The 26580-nt window shown below is 37.0% G+C and overlaps 1 protein-coding gene across 2 annotated transcripts; it reads right to left on the reverse strand.

The window, feature by feature from the left end:
• Nucleotides 1–6626: 6626 nt before the first annotated feature.
• On the reverse strand, nucleotides 6627–11056 carry LOC107769287 (uncharacterized). Of its 2 annotated transcripts, XR_001644358.2 has the most exons (3): nucleotides 10874–11056; nucleotides 7147–9027; nucleotides 6627–6977 (listed from the first exon to the last, which is right to left on the reverse strand). XR_001644358.2 is itself a non-coding variant. In XM_016588493.2 (2 exons), the coding sequence occupies exon 2, from the start codon at nucleotides 8778–8780 to the stop codon at nucleotides 7347–7349; it is 1434 nt and encodes a 477-aa protein (XP_016443979.1). In that variant the 5' UTR covers nucleotides 8781–9027; nucleotides 10874–11056; the 3' UTR covers nucleotides 6627–7346. The 2 variants fall into 2 exon arrangements, 1 of the variants encoding a protein (XP_016443979.1); XM_016588493.2 differs by having other exon boundaries at nucleotides 6627–9027.
• Between the last annotated feature and the right edge of the window lie 15524 nt (nucleotides 11057–26580).

Here is a 26580-nt window from a genome sequence, read left to right on the forward strand (position 1 = left end):
TTCCTTCTCAACTTTCTTTAAATGCAAGGAATTGCTTTCTTGGTCGTATTGCCACTTGTTGCGTGCATACTTAACTTATCTTAGTGCCGATACATATTGGAATTCCATACAACTCATATCATCTTGAATATCACTTCTGATTTTTTTGGGTTTTTTTGGTTTTTTTTTTTTGTCTTTTTGTTTTTTTATCGCATTCTTCCTTTGTCATTCCATAGTTACTAGAACTACGAAATTCTAACTTAATGCCACATCACTCCATATTCCCCCCTTTAGGGGAGCACTAAGATTTAGAGCTACGACGAGCTACCTATAGATGTTTTACCTCTTCCTCTTAGGTGTCTTTTCACATCATCGATGACCCTTACTCGCCTTGCGGTAAACCTTCCGTACCAAGGATAACAAATTTCCTTACTTGCGAGGGTGACACTTAGTATTACTGGCACATACAGTCCCTTAAGCTTAACTTTTCTCACATTGCTTACTTTAGGGAATCATCTTCCTGAATGACCTTTAAAGGTTATTCTTCTATCGTCCATTCTATTATCGTTGGAACCCAATCTGAAATTCTCATGATACCGACTATAATCAATGACTCAGTCCCTAATTTATGTTTAGTTTATCTTGTTCACCAATCCATACTGATTCTATTACTTTGGGGTCTAACTTTTCCTTTTTGGTAATCGTGTTAGAGTTGCGAACTTATTTCTCGAAATGAGGACATGACTGTATGACCTATACTCTTTTGTTGTCCTAAGGCATGTCACCTCTCGTCTCTTCCTTCACTTGGCTATAGATTCTATAATACTGTCATCTTTTGATCTACCGTTGTCATCCGTGTATCATATCTTACTCATAATGCTTTATTAATTCTTTTCTTATTTCCCGCTACGCCTATCACTTTATTTTGAAAATGCGAACAAGATATTCATTTGCTTTTAGCTCCCCTTTGCTCCATCCAGTGGCTCTTCGGGTTGTTTAACCTTCTCGCTCTACTAGGGACGCGAGCCACACTAAGGTAATATTTATCCCTTCAAGGCTTCCAGTGTCTACCTTTATAATACTAAATTTTAGAGTGCTCCATCTGAGTGTCTCGCAAGGAGATTATTAGCACATTTGCCATATCCTTCGAAACTGTCAACTAACGCAAACAATCAATTCACCATTTTGTGTTACTCTAACCCTAGCTGAATCCTGATATCCCGTTCTTTTCTTAATCTACACTTGTTAGCCCCCAGTAGGGTATAACTGAGATGGTGTGGCCAATTATACATACCTATTTTACTGTTGAGGGTAACTCACAATGCTTATATTTTTCTGCCAGAACTGTAATACTGATAATATTCATTAACTTGGTGTCTCGTACCCTTCTTTACCTTGCTTCTTTTACTTGCTGAAACTTGTGTCTCCCTCCTTATTCCTTGTTACTGTAAGAGTGGATAGGCATTCTTGCCTTAGGGATCCTTATCAAGAAGCTTACGCATCTTAGTATACACATGATTTGCTGAATACCTCATATTTATCCATTATAAGCATGATGCAAAAATTGAGTTCCTCTGACCCAACTCTTCCACAGCTATATCTCTTACCAACCGTCTTTCTGGATGTAGGTATTGTCGTATTATGAATAAGATAAAGTTTAGGAAATTAAGTTCTTACAACTGAGCTCTACCACACGATTTAGAGTAGGAAGAAAGAGTGACAGTCCTAAATATCCTGGAGCCTCCTGCTTATAAGTGTGGTGCACGACATACCCATAAACAAGACTCTACTAGACACGGCTTGTAGACTCCCTAGGATAGAACTGCTCTGATACTACTTTTGTCACGACCTAAATCGATGGGTCGCGATGGGCACCCGGTATCTTACTCAATTGAGTACTAATATAACATATCTTTTCATGTCATACTATCATAGATAATTGAGCCGAAAGACTGCCATGAGATAAGTAGAATACAACATGTGATACCAACTTATACATAAGACATGGGCCTAAAAGACCAAAATAACCACTTGTACACTGAACATAGGCCGACAAGGCCATACAATCTTTTACATACATGACATCTGTCTACAAGCCTCTAAGAATACATAATTTTTATAAAGGTCGGGACAGAGTCCCGCCTTATCAAACAATACACGTCTAAATCATACTAACTAAACAAGCAACTCCGAAGCAAATGGAGCGCACCAACATCTTCCGTTGAGCTGATAGCCTACTTGGAGGGCTCTCGACCTATCTATTGGGACCTGCGGGCATGAAACGCAATGTCCCCATGCATAAAGGATATCAGTACAAATAATGTACCGAGTATGTAAGGAATGAAAATCAGTAAATAATAGACATGAGAGAAACATGGAGTAAAAGACTCAACATGTATGTTTGCATAGCTCTGTGAATCATTTTATTTTTATAATATCATGCATATGCATATAAATGTCATACCATGCATAGGTATATACGTTCATAATATCATCAAGCCTCTAAGGGCATCCCATCATATCATCTCGGCTACTGTGGGCAAAATCATCAACATATACCAACTGATCAGGTGGTGGTGCATATATAACGCCGTAACCTTTTTCCATATCCTATATACATATATATACATATATATATATATATGCGTATATAACGTCATCTAGTCATGAGTCAATGTACATTTATGAATGAATGCAATGCATGAGAAGTACGTTAATAAAATCTCTCAGAACGTCATAAGACCATTTTGCCTCTGATTAATATCATAAAATAAACTTTATCAACTTACGTATTTTCTGAGACCCATGAACAGATGATAGAATAATAAGACATATGAGGAATCAAGAATATAGGCACCCCTAGTATTTCTATGAATAGAGTCATTTATGAAATTGTATTTGCTCGTTTAAATTGTATCGTATGGATCATGCCAAAAGGAAAGAAGGGATAGCCTTAACATACCTTGAGTAGGGAAAAATTCGTATGATATTCTTGGAAAAGGTTGCACCATAATCGCAAAAGCTCACGTTGCTACGGTGCTAAGAAACTCGTTGGAATTGTTTTGTTTCAAGATTAATATCCGCTCTTATTGGAGTGAGATTAACTTTTGTTCTTGTAAATGTTTGGATTTAGAAAAAAAACTATAAGCTTACCTTGAATAATTTAAGGCCAATGAAGACCACAATCCGAACATTTAATGTCTTGATAGTCTTTACGTAAGTGTCATTTATATGACACTTCAGATGCCACCTTTCATTTTGTATCATAAGTCATTTCAATTTGCATGGGGGCTGCCACCTCATGCCCTTAATCTCTATCCAATATAATTCTTTAATTAATTGGGTAATATCTCATTATTCAATAATTAACCAATCACCTACATAATTAAGAATTATCTCAAGTTACTTAAAATACTACTCATTTTTAACATACCTTGTATATCTTACTATCATGGTCATGTAGTACCTTGTATGACACTAGTTCATAAATACCGGGTATTATATCTCGGACCGTATTTTATCCCAAATCGCCAAGCTTTGATGAAAATTCATTTTCTTCGATTTGCTTACCCTCTCACCTTCACGAGTTTACTCATCACTTGTTTGAAATAGAATAATGCTTATAATCTCCAAATAATCTTGTCCTTGAACTGAGGTCAATTATATTATGACAATTCCACGTATAATACTACAGGGTGTAACATCATCGTAATATAATACTGCGAAGCATAACATAATTGTAATGTAACACTACAAGGTGTAATATCGACGCAATATTGTGGGGCATATAATATATATATATATATATATATATATATATATATATATATATATATATATATATATATATATATATATATATACACACACACACACACACACACACACACACACACACACACACACACACACACACACATGTAAGCTCCTGAAATTGATGAAAGGAAAAAACATTGTCTCATAGAAGTTCTCAATCATCATTCAATATATTCAGCTAATATTTGTTACAATTTTATAATTTATCATTTTAATTTCACAAGGTATCATGCTTCCCTTTTAGTTCAACAATATACATATCCCTAGCAGATATAATAGTTTTTTAAAAATATTTTTGGAAAGATATTCTCAAGTTCATTTGAGAAAACACAAACATGAGTAGCTAGTAGCTATACTTTTATTACGATTCTTCAAATATTTGTCAAATAATACAAATAAAAATTTGAATTTATGAGTTCTCAATTTTAGGTTTTAGTTACTAACATAAGAATGAATTAAAATGTATCATTTACATGACCTTTTTGAAACGTGTGTGGGCCAAAAAAGCATTTCTAAAACATTAAAATTTAATAAGACAAACAAAAATAGTCACTTCATTGGTTTAATAATTTACGAAAAGTTATTGAATTCACCTATTTTTAAAGTTCCCATCATACTTTGCATGTGGAATATGTACCTAAAGAAATAAATTAAAGTAGAAGAGTTTGAAGATTTCCTTTGTCGGGAAAAAAAGAATAATCAAATGTTCAAATCTTGGGGGAAGAAGTTGGACACCAATCAAATATGGAAAGAATTCATATAAGTCAAATCTTACACAACTTTAAATTCCTAAATATTAGGAATTCTTAAATAGTTCAAACAAGGAAAGTTTTAAATTTTAGTTGATTTGTAATTCTAAATATTAAATAAATAATTAAATTACTATTTTGTCCAATATGAACTCTATTTTAAAAGGGTAAAAAAGCCGAACGACATTTCGCTAAGGGTCTTCGTGCTTTTAATATAGTATATAGATAATTAAACTTTAAATTTACTCTTTTTTCGTTAATTTATTTACTGTTAAATGTAAACTTTAATTTACAAATTTGAAATAAAAAAAGAACTTGCAAATTATAAGTGCAATTTTTTTCCATCTTCATTGTATTCTATTATCTTAAATTCTTAATGAAAAGTTCAAATATAAGGATTTTAAAGTCTTTGCATCCTTTATTCAAACACTCTTTTTATAAGATTGTTTTTTTGTTTTATATTTTTACTTTATATTAATATAAATTACGATAGTTATACAAAATACAAAATAAAAAATAAACCCAGCCCAGCCCGACTCCTTAGGCCCTTAACCGTTCCGGTTCAATATTTCACTGGATGGGCCCGGACCCGTTAAACCCAGTTTGGAAAAACCGGTAACCGGTCCGTATTGGTGACCGGGCTGGTCACTTTTTTAGTCAACCCCCCCCCCATCCCCCCACCCCCACCCCTTTGACACCTTTAAATTAAGTTGAAACTTGAGTAGGGAGGGTAAAAAGATTTCTTGGTAAAAATAATACTCTTATTGCGTGAGAAAAGTAAATGTGTAAATTTTTCTTAAATGAAAGGCCCAAACAAGGGTAAGATAAGAGGATCAGCAAAACTCAATTACAGGAGACAAGAATCATCCTTACATAGTTGTATGAAATACAAAATAATAATCTCATACTCAACTTGTACCTCACTTTGATCCTTAATACTTATCGTTCATGATCAGAATCAACATCACAAACTTCATTCAACCATTAACATTTCTAAATGTACAGTTTGTATTTAAGTACTACAGTAGAGAACGTCATGCAAACGGCAAAGAAAACTTCCTCTCTTTGCGTTGGATTACATTTACTTGGGGCATTTGCATCTATATCCGCTTTTTGTGTTATATTTTAACTTGTGTCAGCTTTGCAAAAAAAATTACAAACGTACCCGCTTTTTCGCATAATTTCAGCATACAGGGCTGAAGTAGTAAAGACAATCACGCAAAACTTCAGCATTCTAGTAGCCGGGCCTGGAGTTCAGCTCTAGAGCTGAAGTTTTTGTGTTGTAACTGGGAAACTTCAGCTCTAGAGCTGAAGTTTTTGTCTTTATAACTGAGGAATCCCACTATCAAGATGTTCTAGTTTTTGATAACTCACCCAAATTTTATGTAATCGGATCCAATTCAGAGTGTTAAAAGGAAAGTGGTAATTGATGCTTTTCGATTGATCAATCCGCAAAACCATGATGCCAAGGCAGATAACGTCGAATCTGGGGCGTCTGAACAAGCCAGTAAAATTATTTATTTATTAAGTTTTTTGCAGAAGATATTATTTTTTTCTGAATATATGACATCCTAAAGAAAAGAGAAAAGAAAAAGAAGAACAAACTCCATGTGCATGGGAAAGAATGAATTTGAAACTTACTGTTAAAGGCTGGAGCAGAAACATTTACGGTATCAAATAAATTTCCAGCAATGGATGACGGAGTTGTGTTTCCAGACAATGAGAAAACTGGTTTTTAATGTTATAATAATCCAACTGGAAGTCCTCAGTATATTTGCTTTAGCTTCATTAATCAAAGAGAGCAATGTTGAAGTCATCGTTGTAGAGGAAGAAAAAAGAAAATGAAGGAGGAGAAGGAGGAGGAGAAAGGGAGCTGAAGTTGTTTAAAAAGTGAGTACAGGTTAAAAGTTTTTAAAAAAATGGGTATAGGTTAAATAGGGGCGACCAAATAGGGCGCCCCGTGCAATTTTTACCATTTACTTGTGGACCAACCATTTACTTGTGGACCAATGCCTCATTCAACACTGCTTAAGAAATAATTGGAAATTTTACAATAATGAAAGAATAAGAACTCTAACCATATTTCCACTTCTGATCAACCCATTGATACAGATAGAAAATAAACATAGATCAGATAATTAAATAACCGAGGCATTTGTCCTCTAAAAGTCCCTAAAACAGTTAAGTCATAGTCAGCAAAACCTGTCATTATTTCTGAATCCCTACCTAAATTAATATCGGATGACACTAAACCCCACTTATCTTGACATTGAAGACGACATTAGTAAATTTACACCATGTCTTTGCATTTCTGCCTCTTCAATGTTGCTCCATTCTTTCTTAGGAATAAAATTGAGAAATTCAACATGATTTGACAAGTTATTGCACCAACAACTCTCACAGGACTCACCCCTTGTAAAGAGTTCTGCAAAACTGAGAAAGGTACGATGGAAATAAAAATTAATCAATAATGGCAGATATGCTTGACTTTACTACTCAAAAGAATTGGCTTCTCCAAGTATAGAACTTATTAAAGAAAACACAGAAAGTATGATTCTATATGCCCACAAAGTCGATTAGAACATGAGAGAGGACAACCCACCTTGCGAAATCAAATACGTCAATGAACAGGCCAGACGAGTTAGCAAGATAAATTCGAATTCCCTATCTGAAACCTGCTGTGCATTCGAATTAACCACAGCAGGTTTCATGTGCATTTGCTATCTTCCAAAGTAAACACTTTTCCATGCATATAGCAGGTTTGAGCAGCTACTCAGGACCAATTCTTGTCCTGTGAAATGATCAACCCTTTCTTGATTTACTTTTTATTCTGTTCATCAAGTATTCGCCCAACCTAGCACCAACCTCCACTATTCTCGTTTCAGGTTTTATTTCAGCTCTAATAATTTCCTCCAAGATATTCCCAATTTCAGCATCATCCCATTCGGAGATCCTGGATACGATTTCTCCCCATGTTTCTGTATGTAGGGCTTCGCCGTGGCTCAAAATATCCCCCACTACTCCACAAGCTTCCTCAAGCTTACCTATGTTACAGAAACCTTTCACAACCGCATGAACCACAGAAAAATGTGGAGAGAAGCCTTTTGACATCATTTCCTCCATGTAATTCTTCGCCTCATCGTACATTCCCTGATCGCTTAGACCCCCGACTAATGTCCGATAAGAGACCAAATTGGGAAGACACCCATTTGATGGCATGTCCTCAAGGACCTTACAGGCATCAGCAGCGCGGCCTTCTCGGCAGAACCCCAGAATAACTGTATTGTAATGTACAATGTCTGGATTGCAACCCTTTACTTTCATTCTGCAAAGAATCTTGTAAGCCTCCTTAAGTTTCTTCTTCCGACACAAGCTGTTCAATAGAGTGCTGTAACTTAAAGCATCAGGAACAAACCCTTTATTCAGCATGTCCTCCAGCAAGTCAACAGCTTTATTCACTTGACTTTTTCGGCACAAACCCTGCATCAGAATCCTATATGACTCTACATCAGGAGCAATGTCCCTCTTAAACATTTGATTAAACAGCGAGTAGGCAATACTTAAATCGTCATTCAAACAGAACGCTCGCATTAGAATGTTGTAAGATGTGGTGTTGGCCAAAACGCCATATTTATGTGCAGATTTGAAGAGATCAAATGCAGGTCGAAGAAAGTTTCGGTGAGAAACGAGTATTTCAAGAATGAGGTTGAGATGTTTAGGAAGGGGCTTCATATTGAATTCTAGGATAGTATAGAAAGTTTTAAGGGCTTTGTCAGGTAAGCCAGCATCACCATAGATTTGGATGATGTGTGAAAAAAGAGATGGGGAGACGGAATATTGCTGTGACTTGAGGGAAGAGAGAACGGACTGCATGAGGGAGAACTGGTGGGAACGGCCAAGCTTGAGGATGAGGGTGTGGAAAGTGGCACAGGAATGCCGGAAATCAGGTTCTCGAGAGGCTAAATCAAATATTTCTTTAGCAAGGAGTGGATCTGATTGGGAAGCGATAAGTTTCTGGATTCGAGCTGGAGAGCCAATAGAAGGTCCCTGTTTCTTGTTCTGTTTTTGTTCATCTGTTTGTATTTGTTTTCTATCTTGCTCTGGCTGTCGTGTATGATAATGGCATTTAAAATTGTACCGGGCAGACAGTGGCTCCGCCTTGGACAGCCAAGTGGAAGAACACATGACCATAGACAAGAGATCCTTGGAGCTGAACTGGTGGGAAAGCAGTCTCATTTTTCTCTGGTCAACAAGCTCTTACTTCTTTACTTAGTAAATACTGATGGATCTTATCAACGTCCATGAATGATAAATCATAGATCGAACCGCCAATTTGGAAAAATTGGGTGTTATCATAAAGCTTTGTATCGCCTAAATTCTTGTAGCCTTGCTAGCCACTTCATTGTATTTTAGTGACGTGCAATGGCACTCCAGAAGCATTGTGTTTGCAGTATGCACCGTGCAAACAAGACCACTTAGTGAACTGGTGACAACATGAAATTACACCATTAGGGAAACAATGAAAAGAGACATCAACGAATAATGGTAACAACAATGAACAGTAGAGATTCAAACACCTACATACAAGAGAGGATAACTAGCCTAAGCTTGATGAATCATGCTCGAGTAACCTAAAATGTTAAAAAGTATCGAGAAACTCAGTAACCCAGGATTTGATTTCTTTGAAACACCAGGATTTTTTATTACTAGCTTTACTACTTTAGCTCCAATAGGAGAGGGGCTTATACTCAGAAAAGCCCCAGACCCAGAGTATCATTAAAGAGATATGTTTTTCCTAATGCTAAGTAAATCTTCCTACAGAAGAAGAGCACAATCTTCCTCTCTGAATATTTTTTCGAACACACATATGGAGAATTTGATATTTTCTCTGCATATTCATCAAAGACTAAACTTTCCGAGATGAATGTCCTCACTTCATACCTAGTAAATTTTCTCTCTTTTTAATACCGTCGAGTAAGCATTTGCACATCTTTTACATTCACATGATACTCATACAGCGATGAGAGAGTTCACGCGAAAATGGAGTAATAAAGAAACAGATCTTAAGAAATTGTTTAAAAAGACAACTCAATGTGGCTGGTGCAAAATTAGAAAACCAGAAGTACCGGATGTGCGCAAGGAAAAGGAAAAGGCAAAAGCTAATTATATTTATAGCTTCCTCCAGTTTTTCATTTAATTGTTCCTTTACTTGATTCAAAAGTTACACTTACAATTTCTCATTGTTTTTCTTTGTCTAACTAGTAATATGAGTTGAACTTATAAATCAATCCCTTAAATTTACTTACCTTTTAGAAAGAGGGTGGTAAAATCGATGGACAGTACGTTTAGGAGACCACTTTTTAAAGAGAGGGTGATAAGGACATCGATACAAAAAAAGTTAGGAGTATTAATTTCTCAGTCAATGTTTTGAAAGTTATACGAGAACGACTTTCAACAATAACAAACCAACAACAATAACAACTATTCAATCCTAATCTAGTAAGAATCAGCTATACTGGAGTAACCTCAATTATCAACCTTTTGTTCTTCTTTTTTTTCTTTTTTTTTTTTTTTGAGGAAATGATTGTGATTCAACAAACTCTTACTTTTCTTTATCTTACTAAGGAGTGAGAGCAGACATACCCAGCATCCGAATGTGGTATGAATTGAGCTATTACATTCTGAAAAGCTAACAATGTGTGCAGTACTCAAACATTAATTGGAGATATCCCCACCCTAGAAATACAATTAATTTGCAGCACAGCATAGAGCTCAATTTCGATACAGCATAAGAGCAGCAAAATAGAAATCCAAACACCCATACAAAATAGCCAACATAAATACATGCGCTTTGCCTTTGAGTAACCTAAAAATGCTGAAAGTCTAACGAAACTCAAGAATAAACAAAACTGAAAATTCCACGAAATGAGGAAAGTCTCACTAAACTCGAGAATAAATAAACTGTAAATTCCAAGAAATGAGGAGAAATCCCAAACTCGATTTCTGTTATGTTTTGTATTGATCCCGGTTCAGAGGCATCACCAAATCATCCTAAGACTAGATAAAACTTTCACAAAAACCTTTCTGAGGCAAACATTTTGTCGAACAGCTAACGTGGATGTATCAATCAGGATCCAAATCCTCAAAGATTAAAACTTTAAGCTAAGATGTTTATTCTAGATTCAGACCCATAAAAATCTTCTTTTTTTATCAGACCAATTGGATATCGTTGTTCGCTCTCAGCCTAAGCCTGTGCATACACATATATTTAAGCTACAGCCATGAGAAAGCTTCGCAAGAAGAAGGAGAAATGAAGAAATATTTCTTACAAAATTGATAATTGTTACAGATAGAGGACTCCAACAGTCGACAGGTGCGGTGTACAAGCCAAAGAAAAGCAGAGCCTTGGGCACAAGCGGGCCAACTGTTATACTACTAGTAATTTTTACAATTTCAGTTTAGAAAAAGAATGAAGATACTCGAGTCTCCAAGTGCAAGGGTCAAAGTACTTAAATTTTCTCTTAATTCGGATACTAAAGTAATGTTTTTCATTTTTGAAGCAAAATATAGATATTTAAAAATTAGGTAAACACTATTTCAATTTATATGGTTAGTCTTATTTGGCACAAAATAAATTTATGTCAGAATATTTATTTGTGTGACCTTCCAACTCTACCTCGAATGACATGATTTTATAGTTAAATAACTCATACCAACGTCTATCGCTTATTTTATACCACAAGAATGTCATATAATGCTAGTATAAATTTATCATAACTAGTGCAACACTTAATTTATGATATAAAACTGGTATATTTTCGACTTGAACTTACCTTTAGAAATTTCATTTAAGCTCCATAATATTCACTCTTTCATTTTCGGTTGTCTATTTTATACTCTTTATAATTACTGCTATAAAACTCTACATAATTAGCGTTCGCATAAAAATTTAAACTATGCATTTCTAATATAGGCAAAATTTATGATTCAAATTATGCAAGATAAAATTGGAGATGAAGAAACATGTACTAGCAATGCATAAATAATACTCTTAACGATTAAAATCCTTAATAAGCAATGTTTACATGACAATTCTTATATTACTATACACTGCATAAAAATATTGCATTATTAGTTTCCAGATAATAATATCAACATTGTTATAAAATAAAAGCAATACAGTAAAATGTAAACAAGAAGAGATAGAGAGAATGGAGAAGTGTTTTCTTCTTTCACTTTGGTATAATTTTTCATTGCAATTACATGGCCTTTTATAGACATAAAAAGTAAAGATGATGGACATAAAATATAAAATTTAATCTTTAAGTTATTCACAACATGGGCATCGAATATAGCATCCAATGTAGTATCCAATGTAGTATTCAAAGTAGTATCCAAAGTACAAACTATTCATAACACTCCCCCTTGGATGTCCATGTAAGATAATGTGCCTCATTAAAAACTTACAAAAAAAATATTGGGATGTACATAGTTATTTATAATATGCATTGCTTGCTGCCTCATTAAAAACCTTACCAGGAAAATCCAGTGGGACAAAACCTTGGTTAAGGAAAAGAGTGCAGCGTGTAGTTACTCCCCCTGATGAAAAATCACTTAATGTCTCGAAGACGATGCATTCCAATCTTATATATCAGCTTTTCAAATATTGATGTTGGTAATGCCTTAGTGAACAGATCAGCCAAATTATCACTTGAACGAACTTGTTGTACATCTATTTCACCATTCTTCTGAAGATCATGAGTGAAAAAGAATTTCGGTTAAATGTGTTTTGTTCTATCTCCTTTGATATATCCTCCTTTCAATTGAGCTATGCATGCAGCATTGTCTTCATACAATATTGTTGGAATATTCTCTTTCGAAGAAAGACCACATGTTTGTTGAATGTGTTGAGTTATAAATCTTAACCAAACGTATTCTCGACTTGCTTCGTGAATGACTATTATCTCTGCATGATTTGAAGAAGTAGCAACCATAGTTTGTTTTGTCGAACGCCATGACATGGCTGTACCTCCACTTGTAAATAAATAGCCTGTCTGAGATCGACCTTTGTGTGGATCAGACAATTATCATGCATCTGCATAACCAATCAATGATGGCTTGGATTCATTTGAATAAAATAAACCCATATCAATGGTCCCTTGGAGGTATCTGAATATATGTTTAATACCATTCCAGTGTCTTTGTGTTGGCGAAGTACTAAATCTTGCTAATAAGCTTACTGAGAAAGCTATATCTGGTCGGAAATTATTGGCAAGATACATTAATGCCCCAATTGCACTAAGATATGGTACTTCGGCACCAAGAAGCTCTTCATCATTTTCATGAGGTCGAAATGGATCTTTCTTTATATCAAGTGATCTCACAACCATCGGGGTACTCAATGGATGTGCTTTATCCATATAGAATCGCTTTAAAATCTTTTCGGTATATGTCGATTAATGGACAAATATTCCATCTTTCATATACTCAATTTGTAAACCAAGACAAAATTTTGTCTTTCCAAGATCTTTCATTTCAAATTCTTTCTTCAAATAGTCTACTGTTTTTTGAAGCTCCCCAGGAGTTCCAATGATATTTAAATCATCAACATACACGGCGATTATAACAAATTCAGATCCAGACCTTTTTATAAAGACACAGGGACAAATTGGATCATTCTTGTACCCTTCTTTCAACAGGTATTCACTCAGGCGATTGTACCACATACGTCCTGATTGTTTCAATTCGTATAAAGATTTCTGAAGCTTTATTGAACAAGTTTCTCGAAAATTTTATATGCTTCTGGCACTTTAAATCCCTCAGGTACTTTCATAAAAATTTCGTTGTCTAATGATCCATACAAATAGGCTGTAACAACATCCATTAGATGCATATCAAGTTTTTCTTGTACTGCCATATTGATGAGATACTTGAAGGTGATAGCATCTACTACAGGAGAATATGTCTCCATATAATCAATTCCAGGCCTTTGGGAAAACCCTTGTGCCACAAGTCGTGCTTTATATCTAACGACTTCATTTTTATCATTTCGTTTTCGCACAAAAACCCATTTATACCCTACTGGCTTTATGCCTTCAGGTGTTCGAACTATGGGTCCGAAGACTTCACGTTTTCCAAGTGAAGTTAACTCTGCCTGGATAGCGTCTTTCCATTTTGGCCAATCATTTCTCTGTCTACATTCATTGACAGATTTTGGTTCAAGATCCTCATCTTGTTGCATTATTTCAACAGCAACATTATAAGCAAAAATGTTATCGATAACAATATTATTTCGGTTCCATCTTTTCCCTGTTGAGACGTAACTTATTGATATCTCTTCATTTTCATTATTTTTAGGTACCTGGACCTCCCCTAAGGTCTTATAATTTGTTACGTCTTGGGGCTCTTCTTGAGCCACTACCTCTGTGTTATGTTCACTTTGATCACTTGCTCCTTTTCTTCTTCGAAGATTTTTATCTTTAGAACCGATTGGTCTACCACGTTTCAAGCATGGCTTAGACTCATTTGTTTTAATTAATTGTTCTGTCGGGATATCAACTCGAATTGGAGCATTAACAGCTGGAATATGTGACTTAGTCACCCTTGGTAGGTTAGTGAATGCATCTGGCAATTGATTTGCAATATTTTGTAAATGGATAATCTTTTGAACCTCTTGTTCACATTGATTTATTCGAGGATCTAAATGAGACAGTGATAATGCATTTCAATCTATCTTCTTTTTCAGCTGCTTATTTTCTCCCCCTAATGTTGGATATACTGATTCATTAAAATGGCAATCAGAAAATCTTGTCGTAAATAAATCTCCAGTCATCGGCTCTAGATATTTTATAATAGAAGGAGATTCATATCCAACATATATCCCCAACCTTCTTTGAGGACCCATCTTTGTGCGTTGTGGTGGAGCAATTGGAACATATATCGCACAACCAAAGATCCTAAGATGGGAAATATTTGGCTCCTGACCAAAAGCCAATTGCAATGGGGAGACTTTATGATAACTTGTGGGCCTTATCCGCACAAGTGCTGCTGCGTGCAAAATAGCATGACCCCACACTGAAATGGGAAGTTTTGTTCTCATAAGCATTGGTCTAGCAATTAATTGGAGGCGTTTGATCAATGATTCTACTAGACCATTTTGTGTATGAACATGAGCAACCGGATGCTCAATTGTTATCCCAGTTGAAATACAATAATCATTAAAGGCTTGGGATGTAAACTCACCGGCATTATCAAGACGAATTGTCTTAATTGCATAATCTGGAAATTGTGCTCTTAGCTTTATTATTTGAGCCAACAATCTCGCAAATGTCATATTGCGAGTTGATAGTAAGCACACATGTGACCATCTTGTAGATGCATCTACCAAAACCATATAATATTTGAATAGTCCACATGGAGGGTGAATGGGCCCACATATATCACCCTGTATACGTTCCAGAAATGCAGGGGATTCCATCCTAACTTTAATAGTTGGTGGTCTAATCATTAATTTTCCTTGAGAACACGCATCACAAGAGAATTCCTTAAATTAAAGAATCTTCTGATTCATCATTGCATGTCCATGTGAATTCTCAATTATTTTACGCATCATATTAGAACCAGGATGGCCCAACCGGTCATGCCAAATAATAAAATTATCTTGATTAGTAAACTTCTCGCTTACTACGGCATGTGTTTCAATCCTGCTAATACTTATGTAGTATAAGCCGGAGGAAAGAGCAGGTAACATTTCAAGCACATATTTCTTACCGGACATTATTGTATTAATATAAAGATATTCAACCTTTTCATCGTTTGTAGTCTCAATATGATAGCCATTTTGGCGAATATCTTTGAAACTTAATAAGTTTCTTTGAGATTTACTACAATATAGTGCTTCATCAATAGCCAAATTTATTCCTCCTGGTAATAATAAATTGGCTCTTCCAGAACCTTCAATTAATCTTGTACTACCGGATATTGTATTAACATTTGCTTCTTTCATTACCAAATAAGAGAAATTTCTCTTATCTTTTAAAATAGTGTGTGTTGTAGCACTATCCAGAAGACATATATCATCTTTATTAATCTTGAGTCCAACTGAAGACTGGGGAATTTTCATATTCTTCATAAAAAAACAAATAATACATCATAAGAAATATGAAAGACAAGCGAAAAAAAATAATTAAGAAATACATTAGGAATGTAGAAACTAGCAACACATGATGCTTTAGGAAAATACACTCAAGAAAAATAAACTAGTTGCAAACATAAAAATAACAACTTTTATAGCTTCATTCCCCAGTAAGATGATTTGTTCTTCAGTCAATATCCTCAAAGAAGTCTCCAACTTCTAAATGAGTAATATTTGTTAGGCCTTCAAAATCATCATCTTTATATGCAAGATGGGCCTTAGAATCATATTTATTTGAGGGACCTGCTTCATCATCATTATTTTGAAAGGTCAAGTGTGCCTCCACATTATTTTCTTTTTTCTTGAGGGAAGCTTGATAAAGTTTGACAAAATGTTCTGGCGTACGACAAATGCATGCCCAATGACCTCTCATACCACATCGGTGACACATACTAGCTTTACCTTTTGAATGATTAATTTGAGAACCTTTATTGTTCTCCAATTTATTTCCACCATAATGATGGTAATTGTTTCGCCCCCTGCCACGTCCACGTTTACGACCATGTCCACGAATACGGTAATTATTTTGTTTTCTTTCAAACTTATTGTATGTTGCTACAACATTCACTTCCGGAAATGGAACTGACCCGGTGGGACGAGCTTCATGATTTTTCATTAATAGAGTATTATTCTGCTCAGCCACAAGTAGGCATGTGATTAACTCAGAATATTTCTTAAAACCTTTTTCACGGTATTGTTGTTGTAGCACCACATTTGAAGCGTGAAAAGTAGAAAATATTTTTTTCAATAAGTCCTCATCTGTGATAGCTGTGAGCACGTGATTTTTGTCCTATAAGAACTACTCCCACAAAAATTCAAAATAAAATGGTTTTGTGTTGTTGTCTATGCATGTTTATTTTTACTTTAGTTAAGAAAAATACAAAAAAAAATGTGTTGCCTGTGCATTTAGGGTTTAATATCACAATTAGGAATTAATTAAACAGGTTTGTTTTACAAAAATGGAAAAATCACCAAAAAATATGTACTTTGCATTTAATGTCCGAATTGTGTGATTTTATCTTTATTTGATGTTTAATTTCATGTGATTGTCAATTTATAATTAGGATTTTTTAGTTGGTAATTAGGAATTAAAAAGGAAATAGAAGAAAAGGAAGAAATAAAGAGAAAGTCGGACTGGGCCAGTTTTGAATTAAGTAGACCAGGACCAAACCAAAATAACCCCTTTGCAACCCAGTCCAAATACCCTGTTTACCCGATCCAATTAGGCTACACGACCGTCCAAACGATGTCGTTTTTGCCACTCTCAGTCTGGGCCGTTGATCTCACTGGATCAACGGTCCAGATCACTCAGCCCTTACCAATTCCCTGACCCGACCCATTTGCACCCGGATCGACCCCGCCCCAACACTAAACCAAACGACGTCGTGTCTGTTAAATGAATTGATCCAGGCTGTTGGTCGGGCTTGATCCAATGGCCAGGATTAAAACACCCCCCCCCCCCGTATATAACCTTGATTCCTTACCCCCACGCCCCCTAAACCAACCAACCCCCCTTTCACCTTTGTCTCTGAGCTTCAGAGACCAAACATGTCCGCCACCTTCAACTACCGTCCTCCGCCGACCGGAAATTGCCTCACGGCGGTTCCGGTGGTCCAAACAGCCCCAAAATTACACCATGGAACCCCCTCACCATCCTCTTTCCGAATCCCCACCCCATCGCCCTTGAATCATCCTCGAGTTCATCGAAGAACTGGCCCCTAACCCTAGTTCATCCAAACAACCCCAAATTTACACCACAGCTTCCCCTCGACCTCCCCAAACTAACCCCTCTAACCGTCACCCTCGAATCCCAGCTGTTTGTTTCGAATATCAGTTCGAAAATCAGAACAAAACCCTAGTTCATCTAATTAACCCCGAAGTCACACCACTGAACCACCTAACTAACCCCGTCCCAAATCTCACCCAGGTTCTGTCCAAATCTTGTCAAAGCCTTTCGAATTTCAAATTGAAGGCAAACCCTAGAGGAACCAGCTTCAGGTTGTGTACGAGGTTAAAGCTTTGAGGTCTTAACCGACTTTAGTTGAGTGTTCTCAATCTAGAACACTCGATTAAGGTCCGTTTTGGTTTCAAAATTTCAAGACGCAGTGTCAGTGAGAACGGAGTTCATTTGGGTTTCTGATTTTTGAGGTATTTCTCCTCTTTTCCTTCTTCTTCTCTGATTATTGTTTGTTGTTGCCTAATTAGTTTTCCTTTCTATGTTTGCCAATTAATTCCCCTCCTCTTTCGAACCTTTTCTTGGTCTAGTTTCCTTCTGTTGATTAACATGTATTTTAAACAGTTTCGTCGATTAATCCATTCATGCCTGTATTTTAGTAGTTCTCGTCAAGTTGTTTGGTGTCGTTTGTTTTGTTTTCAGCCGTAGGGTTCCATTCAGTATATCCTCAGGGTCCTTACGTTTTTGTGTTTAAGGCTAATTTAGAACCATGAATATTAGTTTGAATTGCTTCATTTCTATGATGTCTGATTCCTTGTTTGTGACAGTATTTCATGCATCTTGTTTGATTTAGAACTGGGAACTTAGTTAGTCATCCCCCTGTATTTGTGCCAATCATGGTCTAATTGGTAGTTCAATAGGATTTTGTTCCCATGCATTAGTCTTTATGCTATTTGATCTGACCTAAGTTCTAGTTTGAATTGCTGATTGGATTATTAACTGATTTGAATTGGTTATAGCTATGGTAGTTAGTTGGATTCAGTTTAGTTAATTGGTAGGTTTGAATAGGTTATAGTTGAAGGTTTCAATGTAGAGTGAAAGGGATTGGGTAGGATAGTGATTCCAGGGGCTTTAGAAGGGTATTTTGGGGATTGAAAAGTTCAGAAATTGGCTAGTTTAAGTGGGTTGTCAGTAAAATATTAAAGTACCATTAAACTAATGAATTGTTTAGTATTAGTGGGGAACAAAACATAATAGCATGGGGAGGCCTAATGGGAATGTAATTAAAGTATGTACTACCCATACACCTTTGAATTAAATAATGAACTTAGACACTTAGTAGTGGCTGTCAGGGAATATGATGGAAGAAATACATTTCTTAATGATCTAAATGTGAAAACAGGCTGAGATGGGGTTCAAGAGTTGGGTATAAATATGGGGGATTCTGATATGAAAAGGGAGGAGAAGCTGAGAGAAGGGGGGAAGAGCTAAAAGGCATTCAAAAACAGTGAAGTCCTAGGGCATTTGAAGTTCAATCTCAAGTAAATTTGGGTGCATTCGAGTGATTTGTGGTTAAATTCTCATCTTCGTTTGGTTTCAAACTCTTTCTGTGCTGTGATTCAAGTTCCTGGGTTGTGCATCTTCTACTGTTTGATTGCCTCTTGGTTTGCTATTGTACTACTGCTGTTGATCTTTGCCTCTATTAAAATTCCATTTTTCAGGTACACGGCTCGAGACTCTGACTGTAGCTTCACATGATTGAAACATAAAAATCAATGGAAATTGACCAAATGTCTTCTGTCGTTTTTTATTGATTCGTTGTCTATGATTCGAACTTAGACTCTAGTTCAATTGTGTGGAACAAAATTAGTTTTGTAATCATATGAACTAGATTCGAACAGAGCTGTTGTATAATTTGAACTGCAATTGGACTGTGTTAGCTATCATCTCGTACAGACTGTTAGGTAGTATAAGGACTTGTGTTCCTCATTAACTGGGGATTTGCATGTTCGATAGTTCTGTCATTCTGAAAGTTTTTCTGTGATTCGTTTATTGTGCAGTAGATGTTAGTTACATTTTGTGGACTGAAATATGGATTTCTGTAGTTAAGGTAGTTGTACTGGGCTGCACCAATTGAGCAAATTATTTGAATTGGTCATAGGTAATCTGGTTGTTGATATGAATATAGGTTAATGCACCTTCACCTAAAGCTAAAGCTTGTAGTAGTTATATCAATCAGCCACTTAGTTAACCGTAACCTCATATTATTAATTACCTTAAGCATCTATTGATATATCGGTTTGAAGTAGTATTTTCAAGTTAGTACAATAATGTTAGTAAACATCAGAATGTGCACGTCTATCGGATTTGTCCATTAAACTTGATAAGTTTTCCTTAGCTATTAAGGTGTTAATCTGATCAACAACATCTGAATAATGCATTAGAACAATTGTTAACTGGTCATTTGCTCAAATTTGAACTACCGTGTTTGGCTTAGTCACGTGGGCTTAACCATTTCTTTTCCATAAGAGGTGTAGTCTCCAGATGGATAAACAAGCAGCCCAGGTCCCGTTTTATGACTGTATGCGCTTGGGCCTAGGTTGAGATATACGGATGGCCAGTTTCGAAGCCCGATGTTTGGCTTTGGTTCATCATAACCAATTAGTCTGCACCAACCCCGTAACAAATCGATTAGGACCTTTTTTTTTACTAGAGATCAACAAAAATAGAAATCATAGTTACTTTAGGATTTTCCATTTAAAACAAATAATAGAGGAGACGAGCCTCGCCAAATAAACGAATAAATTGTGGGGCCCTCGATAAAGGGGTAAAATAAAACATTTAGAATTCAGGACGGGTCGTTTAGTGAATTTCACGGCCTCGACCAAAATAACAACGCGTTAGTCGCTTTAGGCGCACCTTTAATAATTTACTTTCTTAAACCCGGGTGCACATTTATGTGACCCAAATCCAAATCTCAACGGAGTCGAAATGTGTCGATAACCACGGGTACATTGATGTGACGTGGTTCGAGATATGTTTTCACAACGTTGCAAATCTCTGTTAAATAATAATGATAATGATAAAAGCGGTTAAAAATTAAAATTTGCACATAGGTTCATAATTGTATAAAATCAGATAATTAAGCCGAATATGACAGTTGAGCGACCGTGCTAGAACCACGGAACTCGGGAATGCCTAACACCTTCTCTCGGATTAACAGAATTCCTTATCCGGATTTCTGGTTCGCAGACTGTAATACAGAGTCAATCTTTTCCTCGATTTGAGATTCAACCGGTGACTTGGGACACCATAAATCTCCCAAGTGGAGACTCTGAATTAAATAATAAATCTCGTTTTGATTGTCCTTTAATTGGAAAAACTCCCTCTGCGCCGCCTTTGCGGGGGCGCGGGTGAAAAAGGAGGTGTGACAGCTCTGGCGACTCTACTGGGGACCAAAACCCAGAATCTATGGTTCAGGGTTCAAGAATTCGAGCTTAGATGAATTATTATATTTGGCTTTGTTTATTATCTGATTTTTACATGTTTGGGCCTAAGGTGCTAAATGCTGTTTTACCGCTTTGATATTATCTGAACTGTATATAAACTGTGCCGAAACCCTTCTCTTGTTACCTCCGGGGATGAGCTTGCTGATCGAGGCTCCCTATTCTATTAGTGTCAATACCTGAAATAAGAAAGAGGCCAAACAAGTTACTAAGCCGGATGACCTTTTGGTTACCGGTACGTAGCCCACTCCTCGACTCGAGTTGTCCGCTCGGGTACACAGTCTAGAACAAATACCCAGGTTATGAACCTAGAATAACTCAGCTTCATGTCGGATCCCTAGTAAGAACGTTTGTTTGCATCACGCGCATTTGACTTTGGAGGCTCAACACAGGGGTTGGGTCTGTCTAGGACAGGTGTACCAAAAATGAAAACGACCATCCTGATGCATCTTGCTTGCTTCTACTTATGCATTTGTTTGCTTCGGACTTGCATGCTGACCGGCTTTTGAATACTTTGAGGAAAGAGAGATAGAGGTAGTTAATCGCCTGTTTTGAAAAAAAAAATCAATGTCCAAATAGCGTCGAAACTCTGTCAAATTTTTGAGAAAATGAAAAAAAAGGGTTTTGTTTATGAAAAATGGTTTTTCATTGAAAAGAGTCTTGTTTTCAAAAGAAGTTTGTTTTATCTACCCGAACTATGCCGGTTTGATTCTCACCGGATGTGAGATACGTAGGCAACCCTCATCGGGTCCAACCTCCCCTTTTGCAAAAATAGCCAAAAGAACCGAATTTACTTTTGTTTGAAAAATAGTTAGAGTAATGTCATTCTTGTCAGAAATAGCCGAATGTCCTTAAAAAGGGCGCCGGAAGGCCGTTTTTGCAAGAATAGCCACCTGTGGTCATTTTTTGCAAGGCTTTCATCAGTGAGCCAACAAAGCCTTAAAAAAAATTCGAAGTGCTGAAAGGCCGTATTTGCGAAATCGGGTCTTTATTTTATTTTTGAAAAATGTGTGTTAATTTTATTTTCTGCAGCACAGTTGACAAACATGTATTGCCCACTTTTGTATTTGTAGCCCTGTGGTTTTGACATGTGAAGTGCCAACACATTTCCTGGATATACTGCCACCTACATTTTCCACACACCCATCAATTCATTTTTACATTCATGACTATATGGATAATTGCACTTTTAGTCCCTAGATTATTGGTAATTTTTAATTTTGGTCCTCATAATATTTCACTAAGCATGTATAATGCATGTGTAGTTAAATGGTTTAGCTGTAGTTCTCATTTTAGAGATTCATTTTACATTAAATATGCTTAGTCAAATAAGTCTTAAATTTTAAACACCCTAATAAATGTGCAGAATGAGCACAAATCAGAATTTACACGTAACAATAGTGAACAAGATCCCTTTGGAGTTGCACATATGGTGGGATGACTTGGGCGAATCAGAGCGCGACACGGTCAAGCTATACTTAGGAGGCCTCACTGGGTGGTTGAAGACTAATCCTAGGGGGATATCATAAAGGTTTTGGTTACATTTTTGGAACACGACCCACAATGTATTCCACTTCTCAGATTTTATACGCACCCCAACCTTAGAAGAGGTAGCAGGTTATATGGACATTACTGAGGGGCTAAGGCACAAATATCTGGTTCCTCCAAGAGCCGTCAATACGTGCCAGTTCATGGATCTACTGAAGATAAGCAAGGGGGTCTCGTACGCTGAGTCGGATAAAGTTTTTCTACTCTGCAGTTCATGAGCGTATAAGAGGGTTCAACGATCCAAATAGTGGGGTTGGCAGCAAAGGAAATCGGACAAAATGGGATGAACATAGGCGGTTCGCCTTCATGGTAGCATTCTGGGGGCATGGTGGTGTTTCCCCGAAAAAACAGAAATATTGATTTAACGCTGGCAGGAGTCGTCAAAACTCTGATTACCAGCAATAAAAGCACATTTGCCCATAATGGTATCCAAGATGTACCAAGCCCCCACAGCTTGTAAAGACGAGGCAGATTTCTTCGAGGGGTACATAAGCGCAAGCAAAGCATACGTGGAAAATAAAGAGGGACTATGGAGGGAACATTGCTATATTGAGAAAAATAATATCCACTCTCAAAGAGCGGATCTTTAGACAAGCCCGAGATGCCGGAACAGATAGAAAGCGCTGCTATGATCTGATGGCCCGGATGGAGAAATAGATGGATGAGTTTCAAGATCAACTCTTTTACAACGCTCAAGTGCGAGGGATGCAGAATCAACACATGTAGTGATTGCCTATGGAAAGGGACAGAATCAAGGGAAGAATCGACGATAACGGGCACTACATCACCATAAAGTGTCTAGCTTGTGAGGATATGTCCCGTACCGCCTTCTTTGCTTCAATACTAATTCACATCCACCAGGTCATGGAAGATTTAAAAGATCTGTAGAGGGGCCTTGCACCAAAACCCGCGGCGAGGCCGAACGACGCCCCGCGGGCGCCCAAAATTAAAAACTCTGAGACATTCACAGTTTGAAGTCTGTATGTTCTTTGTCTTCAGAGTGTGTTGTTCGTTGAAGTTTGTAATTTCCCTTTTGCATAAAGTCTGTAGTCTGTGTCAAGTCCGTCAGTTTCCTTTCAAAAAGTGTTTTGCCTTGTAATAGATCGTTTTTCTAATAAAGATTGAAAATCCAAAAATGGTGTCTTTGTTTTTTCGCACTTGTGGTCAGAACTACGCAACGTTCTGATTCATGTGTGGACGTAATACGTAGGCAATCCACATAAGATTCGACCATCATTAAAAAGAAAAAATAGAAAGAAAAAAAAAGGAAAAAAAAGGAGAAAAAGAAAAAGGGAGCACAATTACAAGAAGCCAGAATGACGCACGTGACTGAAGCAAATGCATGATAGAGAGGGTTAATTGCCTAGTTGCATTGCATCCTTAATGTGTGTTTTCTTATCTGTTGAAAACCCTAACGCTAACAGGTTGCTACCATTTTGTGCTCTTTCAATAATCAGAAAGGTGGTTGGTTGTGATTCTAAAGTAACGCTTCCATGCAACACAAAGGCAAAAGACAATGGCAGAGAGAAACAGAACTGAGCGGGTTGGTACCGATGCCCGAAAGCAGTTGGTTGAACAGGACTACGGGTTGGTAGAAGAGGTATGAATGTTGAGACAGCATGTGGCAGACATGTATCAGGCATGGATGACTGGGAAAGCACCACCCCCGCCACCGCCTAGCTTCTTGAACTCTATCCTTACCCAAGCACCTAACACAATAACGGATGATCCCCCATACTCTCCATATCTACCCACTTATGACAGCTTTCCCAGCCACCCGAGTAGCTCCATCACTTGTCATCCAACTATATTCTCCCAAAGCTACTCCCCTCCCCAACGCTACTTCTCTCCACGGGACTCCCAAAAACATGCTTCACTTTCCCAGTACCCAGCTCCACAAAATGCCTATCCACCCCCACAAGCCTACCAAAAGCCCTTTGGATCAGGTTTCCGGCCCAATCAAGTATTTAAGAATGAGAGGTTGCTGAAAAAAGAAAAGGCTTTCACCCCTATTGGAGGATCATATGCCGGTTTGTTCCAAAAGTTGAAGCAATTGGACATGTTGAAGCCGATTCATATAAAAATGCCAAACCCTCTATCAAAGAAGTTTGATTTTTCTCGAAGGTGCGCATATTGCTCAGATGCCCCGGGACATGACACAGAGAAGTGTTGGAAGCTGAAGAAAGCAATTCAGAAGCTTATTGATGCAAGTGACAGTGTCGTGCAAAATCCAGATGCAACAAGCACTGGCCAAAGTCCATCGCCTATTCGTAATGAGATGCATATGTTGAATATGACTTGTTTTGAAAAGGAATATGAGAATTCTTCTGAGATCCTCGGAGGTCCGCGCGTTGCAAAGTTTTCAGTGCTATCAGAGGTTGCTCTTAAGAACGAGCCCGCAAAGGGAACCCAAAAGCAATTTGTTAAGAACAATGAGACGGAAGTTGGTGGAGGTCCCAGTAATGTTGATGCCGAATTCAGTGGCTAAGATGCCGAGCTTGGCAAGTGGAAAGACGCTCCTTTCTTGGTTGGTCAAGGAGGAGTTTTGGTGGTTCATTTTGTTATCATTTCTGTTGTCCGGGTTATTTACAGGGTTGTAATCAAGACATTGTCTTGTGTCAAACCCTCTTATCCTTCCATGTTGTCCTAGTGGTTTGTTTAGTGTTGTCTAGGATTGTTTTAGGTTTGTTCCAAGGTTGTACCCCAGTTGTTTTGCTTGTTTCGTCATACGAATCGTTTCACCACTTATCTAATGCAAATTCCGGTCTTTTGTTACATCCAGTCATCTTCTTTGTTTAGTTCTTTTTATCCCTTTGTTTTGTCTTTGTTCAACGCCGATTCTAGTAACATGACATGCGCACACAGTTTAGGCCTAATCTTAAAAGTTAATTATAAAGCCATTGGGAGATGATCGGGACACTTAAGGGAAATAAGAACAGCTTGAGATCATTTGAAGCCCGAGCCACATGAAACTGGGGCAAGTAAAACATAAAGAAAAACCATAAAAGCAAGTTAGCCATATTGACAAGGGGGTCGTTCATGGTAACGAAAGTGAGAGTATTTCCCAACGGCGCTTTAAAAATAACAAATGAAAAGGCGAATGTGTGGATATGGTTATCAAGTCCGGCACAATCAGAAGATGTGGCGAATGTTTAATTGCGTTGTTTGTGCTTGGCATGTTTTGAAGATTGGAATGACGAAGGCATTTTATTCTTCTATCTAAACACTTTATCCTTCGTTAACCCTTTGAGCCTTATTGGTTTTATTTTATACCCCTCGTTCAGAATCAGTAGCAAAGATTAGAAAACACAAGCATGGAAGATAAAGAAAAAGAAAAAGGAAAAGAAAACAACAGAAACAACAAAACAACAAAAGAGAAAAGAGAAAGGAGAAATGAGCAAAAGAGAAAGAAAAAGAAAAAGAAAAGAAAATAATAAATAAGTGGAAAGGAAAACAAAAAAGGAATTGGGAACTACGTTTGACTTGATTCCTCAAAGAGGATACGTAGGCGCTTCACGGCTCGGTCATAATGTAACAAAAAAAAATAAAAAATCCCCAAGCAAGAAACTGGGGCAGAAGTTATGTTTGATGTAAAGAAATATGGTTTCGAAGGTTGTAAATTTTGAACCCAAATTGATTCGTTTTGAGCCGCTAATACCCTTTCTTTCTAGCCCTATCCAAAACCCCACGTTACGGTCCAAAGAAAGACCTTTTGACCAGTCTTCAAAAGATGCCAAGTCATACAAATGGAAGTCGAGAATAACACTGTAATCCCCGACAGAAAAGTAATAGAATGAGAGAGTCTTATCGGTGAAAACCTTCACGGGCACCTTGAGGCGGCTATAAGTTGAGAGAAAAATCAAAATGAGAGAGGCTTGATAGTGAAAACCCTTCGGGCACTACAAGTCGAATAAAGATTGAGAATCAAATACAAAAACACCAGACGAAGATGGTGAAAGGCGATTAACGACGGGGGATAGGCCACGTGGGCATGTCATGGCCAATAGAGTTGGTATCCACATCTGATAGGTTTTACTTTGTAGTTTTCTTGTTAGGAGTCATCTCTTTCTTTTGTCTTTTACTTCGTTCCTTTTACCTTTGTCATTTCTTCTT

Source organism: Nicotiana tabacum, chromosome 18, assembly GCF_000715075.1.
Source record: "Nicotiana tabacum cultivar K326 chromosome 18, ASM71507v2, whole genome shotgun sequence".
NCBI lineage: Eukaryota > Viridiplantae > Streptophyta > Magnoliopsida > Solanales > Solanaceae > Nicotiana > Nicotiana tabacum.

Coding starts and splice junctions, on each gene's coding strand:
- LOC107769287 (XM_016588493.2), bottom strand. CDS start 8,780: ATGAGACTGCTTTCCCACCAGTTCAGCTCCAAGGATCTCTTGTCTATG.